Source organism: Nyctibius grandis, chromosome 3 (genome assembly GCF_013368605.1).
Source record: "Nyctibius grandis isolate bNycGra1 chromosome 3, bNycGra1.pri, whole genome shotgun sequence".
Taxonomy (NCBI): Eukaryota; Metazoa; Chordata; class Aves; order Nyctibiiformes; family Nyctibiidae; genus Nyctibius; species Nyctibius grandis.
In genome coordinates, this window is record NC_090660.1 from 81,576,339 (window position 1) to 81,595,114 (window position 18,776).

Sequence of the window (18,776 nt, forward strand, 5' to 3'; positions counted from 1 at the left end):
TCTTGGTGGGAGTCAGAGAGACTGTGTGCCCGACTCAGAGCTTGCTGGCCTCCTTTTAAAGATGCCCAGTCCCTGTAGCACTGAGTACGGGCCAATAGGAGAGGCAGTGCCAGGACAAGACAATGTGCACCTTGTCCAAGGCGGCCGTGTCAGTACCAAGGCTCCGGGTGACGCCTGCCTCGGCTTCCTCCACAGAATAGATCAGGACACTGAGAGGGGCACATGGGGGACGAGGACGTGAGGTTACCACTGCAGCCGCAAAGCAGTCAGGAGACACTGCCATGGGGTCTGAGCCACAGGGAATCACCAAGCACAAGAGCAGTGCATCCATATGAAAGCCAGCTCTTACTGTCCTCCCAATACTATTACCACTGCTGTCACCTGTGTGCTAGTCAGGTAAATCAAAGCCATGTGGATTTGGGGAGGAACTGTCAAGAAGCTACTGTACATAGTGTGGGAATTTTTTACTTTCATGATCCATCTTGAAAAGTGTCTGTGTGTTTTATCAGTTAAGGGCAAAACTGAATGATTCTGTCCTGTTTTCTGCCTTTGCATCACAGCAATGATCTGAAGCTGTGGGTTCTTCCCTGCACATACCCGAGACAGCACCACAAAGAAAAGAAGCAGCCAGACTTTGCTGCCTCCCTTCTTCCACAACAGGACATGATCCTGCATCACTGGAGATCAGCTCTTGTGCTTGGCAGGTGGATGACAAGAACAGAGGTTGAGTCATTAAAGGACTTATCCTCAGTTCAAAGTCACTTGGTGAGAGGTGAGCAGTTTTACTGGGTTGGGAGGAAGGCATATACTGCTCTCTTTTTGCCTTTCTGCACCTGGATAGTTGGTCTGTTATAGCCTGAGTCAGTGCAGTCATATAAGGCCTTTCATTCAAATGTGTACTACTGTTGTCAGATAACTTCAAGTTCCCCTGCTCCCATGAAGGGCAATTGCTTCTCCTGTGCCATGTGAAATGGCACACTCAGGCCAAACACCTTCTACCTCCAGATGAGATGACATAAAATTCTGCCATAGAAATCTTTTTTTTTCAGTGGCATTACTGCATGGATTAGAATGTGTCTGTGTGCCTCAGTTGTTGTGACCTAAACTTTCACACAATGACAGAGTGATTGAGGTTGGAAGGGACCTCCAGAGGTCATATGGTCCAATCTCCTGCTCAAGCAGGGCCACCTAGAGCCAGTTGCCCAGGACGATGTCCAGATGGCTTTTGAATATCTTCAAGGATGGAGACTCCACAACCTCCTTGGGTCCATGTCTCGCTTGTATTGGAGAGCCCAGAACTGGACCCAGCAATCTAGATGAGGCCTCACCAGTGCTGAGCAGAGAGGAAGAATCATCTCCCTCAGCCTGCAACACTCTTCCTAATGCAGCCCAGGATACTGTTAGACTTCTTTGCCACCACAGAACATTGCTGGTCCATGTTCAACTTGGGTGTCCACCAGTACCCCCAGGGCTTCTTCTGCAAAGCTGAGTTAGAAAGTTTGAAAAGTTTGAGTTTGCACGTTCAAAACCTTTTTTAAAGAAGTGCATGGAGAACTATTGCCTTGTGGTTAGCAAAAAACAGTCACAAAGAACAAATCAATAAACTAAATGTATATTTGACAGGCAGTATTTTAAAGCATTTTAATTCAAGACACCTCAAACTACCTGAAACTATTTAGTGTAAGACCACTTTAACTGTAATTCTGTCCTTCCCCTTCCTAAACTACCCTCCTGGAGAAAGCTATTTGCTATGTGAAAGGATTAGATGGGTTCTTTCCTCCTTGAATGAACAGTAGTTGCCTGTTTGTCTTTTTTGCATGATTAGACTTTCTGGGTTATGACCACATATAGGGAATTCTCAGATCTACATTGGAAGGATGGGGGGACACTGGAATAATAGGTTGTGGAAAAAAATTTCTTATGTTCAGGGTAGAAAGAGTGAGATGGAGCTGATGCTGGGCCAAGGAGGGTGAGGTTTGGGTCTCATCTTAAAAGCTGTCATATGCAAGAAGGTAAACATACTTGAAAACAATACAACGTGAGCAGGGAAAATGTTGTAGTCTGTGGATTATACTGTGGTTGTGGGGAAATAACAGGGTCTTAAGTCACAAATTTTCATTGTATATGCAAAATGTTTTTATCCCATCAGTCATAACATCAACAAGGGTATGTTGGGCAGAACTTTCCACTACTGCTCAGTATGCTCAGTAATACCAGTATGGTGTAAGGAGGGAAAGACTAGAGTGATTGAAAATGAAAACAAAGTAAAGAAGAAATCTTTCTCTCCCACAGTAGGAAGCAGATGCTGTATCCATAATATGTAAACAAATGTCAGTCTTTGAAGGTGTTGTCCAAACAATGCTTATCTGAAGCAGAGATGCATTATATCACATTTTGTGTAAAGAATAGCTAGCTCTTTTATCCAGTCTCTGGAAATAAGAAAGCTCCTCCTAAATGAAACTATCCATTATTTCTCAAGGAATAATACAAAAATATTCTACCGTTGCTCCTCAGGCATTCTTTGTTCTTTCATTTAATTGTCTTATCCACATAAAGGCACTTTAACAAGACAAGGCTGGTGGCTTCGGGAAATAAAAGATGATTGGGACATTGTAAAATCAGGCCCAAAGAAATTAAAGAAGAGCAAATTAGTCAGAATAGAACAGCTATACTGCAGTACCAGTAACCTTAAGAACAAAAGTGACAGAGAATTATTTATACAGACAAAACCCCAGTCTTAAGCAGTCTCAAACAATGTTGACATTGCTACTATCTATCTCTTTGTCACTAAGAAAAATCAGCACTTTCATTTAAAGGACTTACAGTCTAGAAAGAAGAAAAGCAGGGAATTACATCTTCTGTAGAAATAATATCTGTGCAAACCAATATTTTCTTCAAGTTTAAAGGGAAAAAAAGTGGCAAGGATTGTGAGTACATGTGATAAGAGGGGGCTTTGATTGCCTTTTTTTGCTTATGGTTGAAGTAAAACAGGATTTGAAATCAATACACTAAAACCTGATAAAAATAGAGAGCTAAAATAGAGAGCTAAAAATGTAAAGAGACTATTTAAAGAAATACAAAAAGTAAATTTATGTCAATTTCTTTAAAGGAAATATGATCTGGGCAAATTTAGTGCCAAAAAAAGTCTAAATTAAATTCCTAGGAGAGCAATAAAGGAAACAGAAATGCAAGTGGAGAACAGAGGCTGAATGCCTGCCTTTCTGTGAGGACACCAAGGATGTTTTCACACTGATTCTACGGAGCTGAGGGATGGACTCCAAACACAAGGCCAGCAGTCTGCCTCTTCCCAATAGCTACATTGGAGGGTGCGATCAGCCTTTGGTCTCCTTAGCTGGGGCATCCCACGAGACCAGACCAGACTGCTGGGGCTGAGGGAACGAGTGGCAGCTCAGGGCAGGCTGCAGAACTGGGCGCACATCTGGCTTTACTGGCCAGGATGCACAAGTACTCTGAGTTCCTTCCAGTGGAAACCAAGAGTTAAAACATAAACAGAGAAATAACAGAAAGGTCAAAGCTCAGAATAAGCCTTACTTCATCTTTCTCCTGAGCTTCTAAAAAATCTGTGCGTGTGAGATCCCTTTCCCTCTTGCTATGCAAGAAACTTGTACAGGAGTAGTGAGTGAATATGCCAACGGGCAAAGATCTCCTCCTCTCAGCGTTCAAAGGTGCCTGCTGTGATGAGCGTGTCATGGGATTTGTAGGGGTTTGGTGAGATCTTCCTTTTTCAGAGAGGAATGCTATGGGATGAATCCTGATTTTTGGAGAGTAGTTCAGCACTTCAGAAAAGAGAGGGGGACCTGTGCTGCTCTGCAGGCAAGGACAAGACAATGATCTTCCTTTACTCTTAGAAATGCATACGGTCACCTCCATCAAGGTCTGAGAGCACACACCTTTGTTTGCCAGAGAGCAATTATCTCCATTTATTCAAGAAGTCACTAGGCTGTTGTGTTTGTTAGAGAATAAGTTTTGGTCTTGTTCAGAAAATAAGTTTCAGACTCTTCATATTCTAAGAAAAGCATCACTAATTCTTCATTATGGAGCTGGCCCTATTAAAGTTTATAGACAAATGTCACTTTATTGAAATTTCCAAAAGTTGAAGTTTTAAGTGGCCTTTTTTATTAATAAATCTAGTCCTTGACTCATTCACAAAATCTGAACTCATTCACCAGGTACTAAAATAAATGGTGATGCTTTCAGAAGAAATTACCTGCCTCTGAAAAAATCAGGCTGTGAATGTTACAATTGTAACTGCAGGCTTTATTAAGAATGTAAGATTTTTGGAAAATAAAGGCTGCTATATGAATATTGGAAATTTGACCTCTGAAATATAGTATTTCCATATCTGTGAACACTGGGATATATTTAACTATGGGCTGATCTTTAATATCTATATATAGCTCATTTAAGTCAATGTTGCTGCTTATGATCATCTCTCCCATGTAGGTTTTCTGCAACTAAACTGTGGCTTTTTCCTGGCTTTTGTAAATAATTTTAGTTTTTGTTAAGTGCTAAGTAGATTTAGTATTCTATATGTGGGGTACTTAGAAGTATACTTCCTTCCCCTATGCAACTGCTGTTCTTTAAGCTGATGAGCTTTCACAACTAATGAAACCAAGGGAAAAACAGGGGAACTGTTTGTTCATGGCTTTTTTAACATTTTCTGCAGAATTCACTGATAGACTTTTGGAACTGCTCTTAAATGACTCCTTAGCTCATCCAGAGGGTAGAAGTTTTTCTTTTCCACTCTCCAGTTGTATTAATAGTGCAGAAACTTGGGAACAGTCTGAGTCATGCAGAGGAAAGTTCAAGTGTATGAGGTCTCTGCTGCTAGCAGTAGGGACTCAGCACTGTTGCCTCTGACAGCTGACCTCAGGAATGTCAGGAACATGTGGAATTTGGTTCACAGATCTTAATTGCAAACCTTGATATACACTCATTTCCCTATTTTGTGATTACTGCACACCTTTTCAGACTCTTCTTGTCCAGGTTTTCCCTAGACTTCTCATTTTTTTTTTTGTCCTCAGTTTGAGTCCTCCCAGGTATAGAAAACAGGGCTTCTGGGGATGCAAAGTTTTGAAATAGGAGGCCAGGCCTAAGGGCAGTAAAATAAAGTAGTTGAGAAGAACTAATAATAGAAGAAGAATATAGAACAAGAGTATAGAACAAGAAGAGTTGAAAAACATGGTGTCCAAAGGGCTTTGCATCAAGGGAGTCTCATGTTCCCAAGACTGATCTAACCTAATGAGCTAGCAGAAAATGCATATATATATATATAAAGGAGGTTGTACCACTAGCAAACTTTTATAGGCTTTTAGTAAGCCTGAGAGTACTTTTTAAGCTATGATTCTTAATTCAAGGCTTTTTGCCTAATCTAGGACAAAAAGAAATGTTAAGGAAAGGGACATTAACAAAATAATCACAGCTGAGAGCTACAGCAGCTATAATTTCACACTTCAGGTGGAAGAGGACAAGATCAAAGCACTTCAGGTGATCCCTGGATTAAATATTGTCGGCTTTTGTGTGAGGAGGAGGTACCTGGTTCCCTGCTCATGTTGGAAGCAAAAGGTGGGCATGCACAGTAATCGCCCTCCTCCCCGCCCCAGGGACAGCACCCCTTGCTTGAAGCCAAGAGAACGAGCCCCGTTATCCCCCCTGCTGCACACAGACTCCTTGCAGTGGGTAGCCTGCACGCAGCGCTCACTGGAGGACGTTTTGTGTCCAGGTCTACATCTATCACTGTCACACAAATGCCACTCACTGGAGAGTCTCCGACCCTCTTTCTGCAGTGAGATGGGTCGCAGTTACCGAGTGTGGTACTAGCTCTCACGTGATGCTTTCCCGCACAGCGCCCGTCCCCATGTTGCATCCCCCCAAACCCCTTTCTGACAAACTCCAGCACCAGCACGGGTTGTAGAAAGCGGAACATTTTATTGAATAGCCACAACAAATAAGACTAGCTGTGTGTAACTGTTTTGGGATATATCTGTAAAAAGCACAGTTCTCTTTAAAATTGATTTGTGGAGTTTTTCTCCGTCAGTTAAGTTAAGTCTTTTTTCTCCAGCTTTAAGCATTAGTCCTATGCGAAGACAGCTTCTTCATGCTTTTTCATAAACTCTTTTGCTGGTAACATTATTCATGGTGCATTCCTGGAAAGAAAGGCAAATTTAATTAGCTTTTAACTCTCACTAAATATTTGTTAGTCAGAAAGCAGAGAATTACTTATCCATTGGGAGTCAGTATAAGAAAGAATTTGCATTTCCCCTCCCTTAAAACCAATTGTCAAAACAGTGAAACTCGAGCTTAAGAGTTCAGTTCAGAGTTCAGAGGAGCAGAGCAGAAACTCTGCTCCTTCAGGAGCAGAAATCTGAAATATTTCATAGAAGGACAGGGCTGAAATAACATCAAAGGACTATTCCAGCCACCCCCAGGAGATTTCTAATCTCCTCTTAAAAGTCTCTGAAGAAGGCTCGTAGGACTTCCATTGGGGGTGATTGGAGTCTGGGGCTGGGTATTAGCCTTTTTTCCTTTCACTTTTTGTAGCTGTGGCATGTCTTCTTCACACACATGTCCACGACACGAGTCCTTCACAGCTTTCAGACTCGCAGCTGCCAGCACCATCCTCTGCATGTTGGGCTCTGTCCTCATCTATTTTTACGTTAGATCAAACTCTGTTTTCTTCAATCTTTCCTAATGAAGTTGTTATTAAAACCTATTTCTATTTGTTCTCCTCTGGTCTCTATCCAAAGAAATTTAAATATTAACTTTGTGGACACAATTTTTTCGCTAGGGGAGGACAGAACTCTTCAGGAATTTCATGTATGCATACCGTTTTGTAGCACGTAGGAATCTCAGCTGCCTTTTATGGACACGATTTTAGTCCCCTCCCAGGTTCTTCAAAGTGTCTTTTCCAAAAACTGGAGAGCAGTGCTGGGAAACCTCGAACTGCAGATGGGCCTCACTGGCATCAAGTCAAGCACAATACTCTCTGACCAGACAATATCAATCAACAGAGCTCAGATGCAGGTTTCTTTTTTTTTGCTATAACATCATATTATTGACAGTTGTTGGTGATCCATAATATGGTTCCCACAGATTGCTGTTGAGTCTTCAGTGGAGATGAACAGAAGGAGTATTTTGCGTCAGCATAGAGTGGGCACACTCAACATGGACTTTGCTAATGCTTCCTCTGTATTGTCCAGGACTTAATGGTTCTGATACATAAAAATTTCCCTCATGGGGATGTTGTTTTTTCTCACTACTCTTTCCTAACCATGTCTTGCTCTGAATGGAGAGCAGGCACCACCATATCATTCCATAAGATTAATACAATTTCAGTTTTAATACATACTCCAGACTCGTTCAGAGAGACTTCTCGACAAGTGCACAGAGCCCTTTCAGATGCTTTCACTCCCTCTGTTTGAATCCAATGTAACACATCTGCCAAACATGAGTTCTGCACAATGAATTCAGTGATTAAGCAACAAAAATGAACTCACCACCACCAGGTTCCCATCCACCACTTTCCTCTTTATGATAGTCTCTTTTCCATCCCACTTCTGCACCTGCTTCAGTATGCCGTTGTCTAAGGTTATGACATTCTGCCAAAGATAAAAAAGCAAAGTGTGACTGTCTCTGTGTCCAAACAGCACTGAAGCACAAAGCATGCATAGCACTCTTACCTTTGAAGGCAGCATTTCTACACTGGATCACAACTCTGTCCTCCTGCTCTCACATCCCTTTTGAGAGACGTATTTGGAAAGTGCCAATTTTGGACTCACCTTTGTCTTTCTGTCATCTGCTGTGGTCTCGTCAAACTCTTCACCCAGCTTGAAAGAAATCTCTGTATTTTTGAAGGTACTTTCTGTTTTGATGGTTATCACATCACCATTGATGCTGATAGTCACATTGGGCTTGGCCACACCAGCCATTTTCCTGGTAGCAAACCCCACACCTGTAAATGAGACAGGGCACTATGAAATTTTTATGTTTATTCCATGTTTTTCTCTTATTTGTTGGGGGAAAAAAAAAGACTTCATTGCTGATTTTTCTATTACTTTCTGAATTTTTTATTAATTCTACGTTGCAGAGGTTCCTTTGTAACATCTCACTAGCTTGGTATGGTTACAGACCAAGCCAGGGGGGATGACATAAGGAAATTCTCTGCTCTGTCATTGTCAGAATAGTAAAAGCAAGATTTTGATGCCAGATATTTTCACATACACTTGTTCAAAATAACTGCAGTGGTTTGTACACTAACTTATATGCTAACTGTATCTAAAAGTAAACAAGCAGAAATATATGACAGTTTCTAAGCCACAAAACCAAACAAACAAGAAAAATAAAAGAAAGCACTTTTTATATTTATCAGTGGCTAGGCTGAATAAAAGGAAATGATTAAGAAATAGCTGGCAATGCTTATGTCCTGAATAAAATCTAGGGTAAAGATTAAGAGCGCAAGAGTCTCACTGAGAGCTGTCTGAATGCTGCACAAGTGTCAGTGAGTATTTTACCCCTACTCTCCTAATAAACCCCTAGCTTTTTATCAGGTACTGATCCAACCAGTGCAAGTTACCCCATACTTCCCCCACACTAAAAGAATGTGGAAACCTTTTAAAGCCCAATTTTAATTCTAAGCAAGAAGTCTACACCTTTAGAGAAGCGTGTTATCCCTCAAAACTTTTGCAAGTATCTGCATGCATCCCTGTAATTTTCTTAATATTCACTGGAGGCAGCTACAGAGTGTCATTCACTATAATAGCCATGACAATTAATCAGTCTCCTAGTCCAGTAGCAATATAAAGAAGTTTAGGTGTGTTGCTTTTAGAATAGAGAAGCTTGCTGCATTCTAGCATTACACCACTCTGCATGTCCAAGGACAAAAGGTAATCCACACAAAATATTGCAGTGACGTGTTTTACTTCCACACTATTAAGTAGGCATTCATAGACTTGGCTTACCTGAAACTATTCCTCCCAATCAAGGTTTTTCTATGTTATAGGAATTTGACACCACTAAGTCAAACAGCCAAGTTCTCCAGTTTAAGAGCATCTGATCAAAATAGTCGGACTAAAACTCCCTTGGTAAACAGTGTAGCCAGAAAAAGCAAGTAAGGAATAAACTTCAAAATCAGCATTCCTTCCCTGTCCCAGAGACAACAACTCCAAATAACAATTCTCACCCAGCTCTTTCATATAGTCTTCAAAGTTTTCACTAGAAAGGAGCTTCCAGGTGCCCACAAACTGGTCACACATTTTGTCAGGGTAGAGAGAAGTCTTCCACAGGATCAAGCAGAAATGCAGGACAGGAGGATAGTATGAGCTCCAGGAGATGAGGAGTTATCTTTAAAAAGGAGCCTTGGCCACATGATGCTCTAGGATGACCAATGAAGAGGGAGTCCCAGTGCCCAGTGTTTTCCTTCCTCCCCTACCCCTCCTTTGCCAGTAGGTCATAGTGTTATTATTCATATGCCCTTACTAGCACAAAGAGCACTGTCTTGTTTTTATTTAATTATTTTTGTCATTCAAGAACACTCCACCTTAAAGGCAAATAATTAAATCATATTGTCTTTCAGAAGAAAAAGGTAGGCTCAATGCACAGAGGGTTATGCTCTTTCCCATACTCTTTTCTTTCATTTCAGTCTGCCATATCAAACGGAGACAGCTAAATTCCTAGATTGTAAGATCTGAAAGGCTTGTTTGGATAATTTAGTTTGCTTTCTGCACCCCTGCAGTCAGAGATTTTCTCCAGAGAGGCACAGAATTACAGGAAGAAGTGGATTTGGGGCAGAAAGACAGAACGCTGGTGGCTGTAGAAGGGTAAGGCAATAAAGTTGCTTCTTTGATTGGGATCTCTTTACTATTGCACCACCTGAATCAGTTGACCAATAGGTCTGTATTCTGCTTTTATGTGATGGAGAGGGGCTATAGGGCTCTGTGAAAAGCAAAGTAACAAACCAGATGATTTCTCTCCCTTTTGCTCCTGTGCTGTCTGAAGACCTATGTCTGAAAGACTAGCATTATGAGTAGTTATGGCATAAAGCTAAGCTCTGGTATCGACCCACCAAAGGTCCCTGGATACTTCAATTGTTTTCTGTTCACACTGTTCAGGTAATGATCTGTTTGAGGCAAGGTGCATGCAGGCCTGACATAATGAGGTCCACCTTGACTGATCCCCTAAGCCCTATCATAGCTCAGATTACAAAAAAACTATATCAGAAAGCAGTCACGCAATTTCTTAGACTTGCCTTTTTGCTGTAACATGCTGCTATTCCAATGGCAAAAAGCAGCTAACAAGTGCAGACTCCAGCTCCTGCAATTCTCTTTAGGTGGGTGTTCTGAAAATGCTCTGCTGGTTGCTAGGCATCAAATATGTTGCTCCACATATTTTCATACTTGCTGACTTTGTAAGTAATAACGTTGTAGAAAAATTATTTTTATAGGATTGTATAGGGAAATTCAGAAGGGAAGGGAGGTCAGGAAGTCTCCAGCACAGCCTCCCACTCAGACCTCTGAGCTCAGACAAAGCTGCTCAGGACTGTGCCCCGTTGGGGCTTGGAAACCCCCAAGGATGGAGTCAGCACAGCTTCCCTGGGCAATCTGCACCCCTGCCCAGCTGTCCCCAGGGGGAAAGGGTCTCCTTATTTCTAGTCTGAACCTCACTTCTTTCAGCTTTTACCCATAGTCTCTCATCCTCCCACCATTCACTGCTGTGAAAAGACTGGCTCCAACTCCTCGGTCATTTCCCCATAGGTGTTGGGGGCTGCTGTAAGCACTCCAAAGCCATCTGTTAACCAGGATGAACCACCCCAGTCCCAAAACCTCTCCTCACAGGGTAAGTGTGTGTGGCTTACTACAATTAGCAGTCATTTATTGGGAAGGGAAATAGGGTTTTCATATTCGAAACTATAGCCTAAGAGGGGGATTGGCCTTCCTTTGGTGTTAACAGCTCTCTGCAACAGTTGTGCCCCTGAAAGAGTTTTTTGGGAGAGAGGTGAAGCACCTGTTCCATGCAAATCAGTTTGGAGCAGATAACCACACCATCCCTATGCATTCAATTACTTGCACCTATTTAAAGTGAATCTGAGCTAATTGTAGATGTCTTGCAAACATGGTGACTCAAAAATTCAAGAAGAAAGCAAGCTTGTGGGTTGACTTGTTTACTTCAAAGCAAGGAGCTATCTGGGAGCAGGCTCATGGCTCTCTCTTGGGAAGCATCCCACCGTCTCCTTTCCCTTGGGAGAGACTTCCAGTGACAAGAGATAAGCTTGTGGCATTGATGTAATCTAATACAAATGCCTGCTCTCTGAGGCAAAGGCCTCAAGTCATACAGCCCTGCTGATAAACACTGGAGTGCTTAATGGTCATGAATAAATAAGTGGGGTTTCTAAGCCTGGAAACTTAAGCAAACCTGGGGTTTGTGTCACTTGCAAGAAGTGTCCTGCGAGCAAGAGCTGGGCAGCCTGGCTAAACAGCCCTGTGGTCATCAGCACTGATGGGATCTAATACCATCAAAAGCAAGGGCATCTTCAAAAGTGTAGAAACCTCCTTCAAAAGAAGAGGGGATTTTGAAGAAACCACAGCAGGTAAGAGGTAAATCAAGGAAGAGACGCTGGTGAGGGTCCAGCACAGTGAGGAAATGCTGGCAAAGTAAATTCATCACAGAGGGAAACTCTGTCTCTTAAGCCTGATATGAACTGATGTAGCTGAAGTCTGCAAACAACAACGATCGATAGACTGCAACATACTTTTGGGGTGCTGTGACCTTTGAGGGTGGTTCGTGATGCAGGAGGTGTAGAAGTGGAATACCAAAGCAGCAGCTGTAGAGGGGAGATCGGTGGATGGGAAGGTGATGATGGTGGGTTAACGCTTGCTCAGACCAATGGTGGAGATCTACTTGAGATAAACTGCTTTTTACAAAAATAAGCACAATAATTACCTCCCTTGGGCTCTTTTGGGTGTGCAGGAGGAATTATGTTGCTTCCACCAGAGTACGTGAGAAAGAGGATGCTTATTCCTGTAGTCAAGATACGTCACTTAGGACAGCTTTTAACTGAGAACTGTGTCAAAGCTTTCTTGGTACTGTAGATATGTATGGATTCGTCAAAGTAAAAATACAGCTTAGTCTCAAATGTGAAAACATGAATTAACCAATCACTTTTATGACTATTAGCAATGATCTGCTTGAATAAAGGCTTCTGTCTCCAGATCCTCCTCGTCCCAGAAGGGCAACGGTGTACAACTCCTTTGACTGCTACAGCTATTGAACTGGTGACTACCAACAAGCAGCAGTGTATTGGGCTTACACAGTTGTCTCTATAGTTCTTCTGCTCTTTCAATCAAAAACTGGGATGAAAAGGTAAAAAGACATCCATGCTCAGTTCCACACCTGATGCCATAGCAGACTATTAGCCTGTTGACAATGACTTCTGTTGAAAACTTTCTGTTGAAACCTGGACTTGTGCAAAGCATTTGACACTGTCCCGCATGACGTCCTTGTCTTTAAGTTGGAGAGACATGGACTTGGCGGATGGACCACTCAGTGGATAAGGAATTGGCTGGATGGTCACACTCAAAGAGCTGTGGTCAACGGCTCTATATCCAAGTGGAGACCAGTGACGAGTGGAGTTCCTCAGGGGTCAGTATTGGGACCAGTCCTGTTTAACATCTTTGTCGGTGGCATGGAGAGTGGGATTGAGTGCACCCTCAGCAAGTTTGCTGACAACACCAAGCTGTGTGGCGCGATTGACATGCTGGAGGGAAGGGATGCCATCCAGAGGGACCTTGACAAGCTTGAGAGGTGGGTCTCTGCGAACTGCATGAAGTTCAACAAGGCCAAGTGCAAGGTCCTCCACATGGGTCGGGCCAATCCCAAGCACAAATACAGGCTGGGCGGAGAATAGATTGAGAGCAGCCCTGAGGAGAAGGACTTGGGGGTGATGGTTGACGAGAAGCTCAACATGAGCCGGCAATGTATGCTTGCAGCCCAGAAAGCCAACCGTATCCTGGGCTGCATCAAAAGAAGTGTGGCCAGCAGGTCAAGGAAATTCTGCCCCTCTGCTCTCATGAGACCCCACGTGGAGTACTGCATCCAGCTCTGGGGCCCCCAGCATAAGAAGGACATGGAGCTGTGGGAGCAAGTCCAGAGGAGGGCCATGAAGATGATCAAAGACCTCGAGCACTATGAAGAGAGGCTGAGAGAGTTGGGGCTGTTCAGCCTGAAGAAGAGAAGGCTCCGGGGAGACCTCATAGCAGCTTTCCAGTACCTGAAGGGGGCCTACACTAAAGCGGGAAAGGGGCTTTTTACAAGGGCAAGTAGTGGCAGGACGAGGGCGAATGGTTTCAAACTGAAAGAGGGTAGATTTAGATTAGATATTAGGAAGAAATTCTTTCCTGTGAGGGTGGTGAGACACTGGAACAGGTTGCCCAGAGAAGTTGTGGCTGCCCCCTCCCTGGCCGTGTTTAAGGCCAGGTTGGATGAGGCTTTGAGCAACCTGTTCTAGAGGCAAGGTGTCCTGTGGCAGGGGGGTTGGAACTAGATGATCTTTAACATCCCTGCCAACCCAAACCATTCTACGATTCTATGATTCTAAAAGGAATGTGGCCTCTATGTGGAGTTATTGGTGGCACAGATAGCAATATCCATAGTAAGAAAAAATACATATTTTTGGAAAGTTATTAAAAATAGGGATTTTCTATCAAGCAGGGAAGGAACTGTGGCTTCATTCACTGCAAGCTTCCTGTTCAGGCACAGTAACATCTATTGAGAAGATGGGCTATAGCAGCTCCCTCATGCCAGGAAGAAGGGACTGTGTCACACTGTTGGGTACTCCTGTAACTTAGACCAAGAAAAAGGTTTTCCTAACACTTATCTGGCTGGATATTGTGGTTCAAAGGCCCCAGGGTAACTTCAGGAAGGGTGAGCTAATGCTGGAAAGCAGACGGGAACAGATAAAGGGATGCCCATCTCTGCTTGCCAGCTTGCTGCTTTCCTTTCTGATTAATGTTTGAGATAGGTGAATTGCTCTAGGCTTCTACTTAGCCAGGAAAAGGTATAACTACAACTTCAGTGCTCATGATGTAAGACACTGACTTTACAAAATACTGGCTTCAGTTGGTTTGACAGTTCAAGAAGGCAATTGATTTTCAGTGTTTTTTGTCTCTCTTCTGGGGAAGGAGGTGGGCGGGAGACATGAGCAGGTCCTTTTTCCTCTCCTCAGCACAACAGTCCCCATCAGTGAACTGATGCTCCCCAAGCACTTGTGGTTGTGGTTTCAGGCCTTGCTCAGGACTCAGGACACTGTTGCAAATGGTCACTTCGCTGAAGGAATCAAATTTTGTCAGCAGCAACAACAAATCTGTTGCTTCCTTGAGTGGTTACCAGCATGTCTCAACCCAGTGGGCTGTGACATTTGGAGACCTCAGGCTGGTGGGCCCAGTACTTGATTTTTACTTCTAGTGATTTTGAGTTCTTGCATTTCCTCCTGGACTTTAGACCACCCAGGGAGTATTCCCCATGCTCAAATAGGCTTCCAGTACCTGTGAAAATAGAAATATCTAAAAGGTGTTTCTGAAACACTAATCTAAGTTTGTGGTAATGCTAAGAGCAGAATGAAATCTCATAACTCCAAGGCACAGTGAGATCAAGCCCAAAACAAAACCTCATGTTTGAGACCATTAACTTGCAATTAAAATATTCATGATTACATTTTCTGAGCTTGCTTTAAAAAAGAAGGAAAAAATGCAGATATGACTAGAGGGAATAGTGAGCCTCCTGGACCCCTGCCTTCACTGGGTTCTCATGAGAGCAGTGTTGACAGCTGAGAATCTGGCTTTTCTCAGCAGATGTCATGACAATAATATATGCTCTTAAACATTTGTGGCTCATGCCAGGTGACTGGTACTCCTGAGGAAAACACTGACTTCTCATACACTCCTCTAACATGTATGTGTTCCCTCATTCCCGGAGCAAGTCAGTTGGCAGTGTGCTCATCAAGCTGTGCTATGGATTGCAGCAAGTGAGCCAAAAGGAATATCAGAAAAATAGGGAAGAAGGAATATTTGCAAATTACTTTTCTTCCCATTGCAATGAGATGAGATGTGAGTATGCTAGCCCCTAGAGGCATGCAGGTGATCGGCTTCCAGAACATAACATGGGCATTTCTGTATAAGAATATTAAAAATGTCCGAGCTCTACCTCAGACATCCTCTATTCAGCAAATGCCATAGTGAGATTAATGATAAATCTAATTTCATGAATTCTGAAGGTTTGTGTGAGACAAGATCTTGTTTTGCTGGCTATAATGTGGGCACTGCAGATGTTTCATGTTTTTACCTACCTACCAATTTCCTTTGTCTATAGAACACTTTTAAAGCTATCATCTAAAGTTTCTGATGCTCAAATTTATCCAACTAAGTCAGCCTTTCTCTGACTCTCACTTTGTTTTGTCTGTGGACTTCATTTCCCTGGACTTGTCTTAGATCTCCTAAATCCTGCCAGTTCTCCTCCCTGCCATCCTCCCCTGCAAAAAGATGTTTTTCTTTTCTTACTTCTTTATCCCTAAACTTCTCTCTAGATTTAGGTATTGCACCAGACTTGTAAATGAAGAAAGTAATGTTTCCCAAAGCATTTTTGGGTTTCTTCTAGCAATTTGGCTAATACCATTCTGAAAACTCCCTTTGTAGTCCTTCCCCAGGTGCTCTTCTGACTTATCCCAGATCATCCAGCTGAAACGATCTCTGGAAGCATCCATTTGATCAAAGCAATAAGACCTTTGGTTACATCTGCTTTGGGACTGCCCAACAGGACTCCATTCCAGTTTTGCCTTGTTACTGCAGCTCATACATTACTGCCCGCACAGAGCCAGGCTTGCATCTCATTTCCATGCAGATCTGCATTTAGAATCTTTCCACTGTTGGGCTTTTTTTTGTTTCTTGATAGATATTTTTTAGCAAGCTGAGGAAAAATCTTCAGATAAAGAAAGATGACAGACAAGTGCATTTTGGTAACACGAAATAGCTTGCATGTTTAAACTATCCCTATCTGTGGTTGCCCTTCTCTTAACAGTTGATGTCTTGTCAAGCGAAAACATTCTTAGAATTTCACTTTTCTTTCTAAGAAAGCTAAAGAAAGAAAAAAGTGTAAGAAACACTATTTCAACAAGACTAAAATGACCCTGTACAAAATATTTAAGCTTTGGTGAACCGGCACTTTGAGTAAATATACATTTTTTTTTTCATCCTTGTTTCTGCATCTCTTCACCCTGCATGTCGCAGCTATTGCTAGCGATGCTTTAATCTGACAGCCTGCTTTGAAACTTTCAGACATCTCCTCTTGTATTTGCCGGAAAGCTATCTGTCATTACAGATGCATTTGGACTGCACCCAAAGACCTATTGCTCCATGTAAAGGAAAGGAAAAAAATCCGAGTATGAAATGCCCTGAGTTCAGAGACAAAGCCTTACCGAAAACAGCCCTCTCCTACGCGAGGCCGAGTAGTAGGTGGGTGTGAAAGCCGGCAGCTCTCCCGGCTCTCTGCAGCGCTCTGCAGCTGACTGCTGCCCCCGGGCGCAGGGAGCTGGAGGGAAGGAGAAGGAGCTGGTTTGCAGTGGCCACCAGCTGCTGCCCAGCCACGCACCTCGCCTCGGCCAGCGACCTCTTACAGCTGTCTCCACTGCAGCATCGCAGCTGAATTTCACTGGATGCTCAAGGGAAATGCCAGGCCATTCACATTCTTTCCTGCAGGAAAATAGGCTTGTGAAATGGGAAGACATTAGCACAGTCAGAGACCCTTCATTAACTAGCAAGGTAGTTAAAGCCAAGACAAAATGAAGGAGCAGGAATTAGTCCTGGTTCAAATCCCCACCTGCTGTTACCTTGATTCTCTTTTTCTGGGATGAGTTGAGGGAAGGGCTCAAATGATCACCTTGATGCACATAATCCCATCTTAGACAGATTTTAAGTAAGCGTTGCATGCCATTAAGATTTTTTCAAACTCTGTCATGGGAAAGTGCAAAATCTTGGCCACACCAAAGCAAGCTGTCTATGAGGGACTCTATATCTACAGGGAACTGTCAAAGGAAGGACTTGATGCTTCAGTGGACCACTGTGACTTGAATGAGCTGCTTGCATCTCTGTGCAGATTTCATACATCGCAGCAGCGAACAATGCAGCATGAGCAACTAACATGGTGGATGCAGATGCTGACAAAATAAACTCGTGGAAAGGAGTCTCAGTGTGGTGAGTGTAGTGTTTTAATCTATACCTGATCCCTGAAATGGAAATAGAATGTGATCAAGTATTGATGAATTAAACATGTGCTATTAATATGATACATCGAAGGAAAGCTTTTTGATGCTCATTGCCAGTTTTTAGTTAAGAAACTACAGAAGCACTAGACTACCACAGAGCTCTAACCCAATGGGCCAAGCGTGATATTGTTAAGAAGACCAAGGTCCTTCTGGAGTTCATAAGTCATCAAGGGAAGGTGCTTGGTAATTCAGTTCATACAGGTACAGTTCTGCACAGTCTGGTTCACTAATCCTAAATGGTAATAGTTCTTTATGAGTTTCAGTGTATCCTCCTATATCTTCTTAGGAATACAGTATAAAATTATCTGCATGAGAACTGATGAGGAATTGGTCCAAGTAGCATCAGGGCTTGTTGTTGTGAACTGGTTTGATTATACCTGAGATATACAATCATATTTTCAGGATAAAACAATCAGCAAAGCTCTAACAAGTGTACTGAAAGCATCTCTAACTAATCTGCCAGTTATTTTGCTTATTAAACTTACAAACATAAAATGCAATTAATTTTCTGAATTTACTGCCAAAGAAACTATCTGGAGGAATTCTGAAGTTGTTTGATATAATAGTACAGAGGTAGTCTTAGACCCTTAATTTATCACTCTATTAGATTATATAATTTGGTTCCTTGCTTACCGCAGCATCTACTTAGGCTGAACTCTTTTTGTCTTTAGAAAGGCTAAGAGATCACTTTTCCTACCTCATCTTCTAGAGAATTAGACATTTTCTGAAGTAGAAACAACCTGACATCCTTCTTGTCTTACCTAGCAGTTAACTTCTCGGATGCAACATGGTGTTAAGCATTTGTTCCCATTAGCAACAAAAGAACTTGGTTGCAACCTTAGTGTTGGCGAATCAAGCTTTCTTTGGGGCAGAGGGGCTTATTTGCCAGTTCTTGCAAGTAACTCTAGTAAGATAATGATCACACTTACACTACCTGCTGCTAGACAGAAGGTGTGCAATCTGGGACAGTACCGAAGCTACTGGATCTCCCATAGCATGCTGACACAACTAGCAAAACTCCTACAATCTCTCTGACCCTGTAAGGTAAGCGCTGAGACACATCTGGCTAGTGCTTGGAAGTGCTTAGCTAAAACTAAATCTAGACTAGCTCAGGACAACATATTGGCTCATTCTTGGGTGAGCATGGCTCTCTATAGCCAAACAAGACATGGAGTCTGTTGGCGCCACAAAACCACTAGGTGCCTAATATGATTTAATCTAGCTGCAAAGCATCTTCTGCTCTGTGAAGCAGAAAATATTAGAGGCTGCTTTCTCAACCAGTAGTGCAAATTAGTCATGTGTTTCCTGAACATTTGCTGGTACAGAACCTGAGTATGGTAACTTTGGGCAGAGAGGCTGTTTAAAAAAAAAAACTTTCTGCCTGGTAGCCAATAATGTAGCATGTTCTAGGACCAAAGTGGAAGAGACTTAACCCAGTATCCTCACTGGC

At 42.6% G+C, this 18,776-nt stretch overlaps 1 protein-coding gene across 1 annotated transcript; it reads right to left on the minus strand.

Annotated features, from left to right (window-relative positions):
- Positions 1-5,927: 5,927 nt before the first annotated feature.
- LOC137660845 (fatty acid-binding protein, adipocyte) lies at positions 5,928-9,339 on the minus strand. The gene is made up of 4 exons (XM_068395970.1): positions 9,200-9,339; positions 7,800-7,972; positions 7,518-7,619; positions 5,928-6,167 (listed from the first exon to the last, which is right to left on the minus strand). The coding sequence occupies exons 1-4, from the start codon at positions 9,270-9,272 to the stop codon at positions 6,117-6,119; spliced, it is 399 nt and encodes a 132-aa protein (XP_068252071.1). The 5' UTR covers positions 9,273-9,339; the 3' UTR covers positions 5,928-6,116.
- Between the last annotated feature and the right edge of the window lie 9,437 nt (positions 9,340-18,776).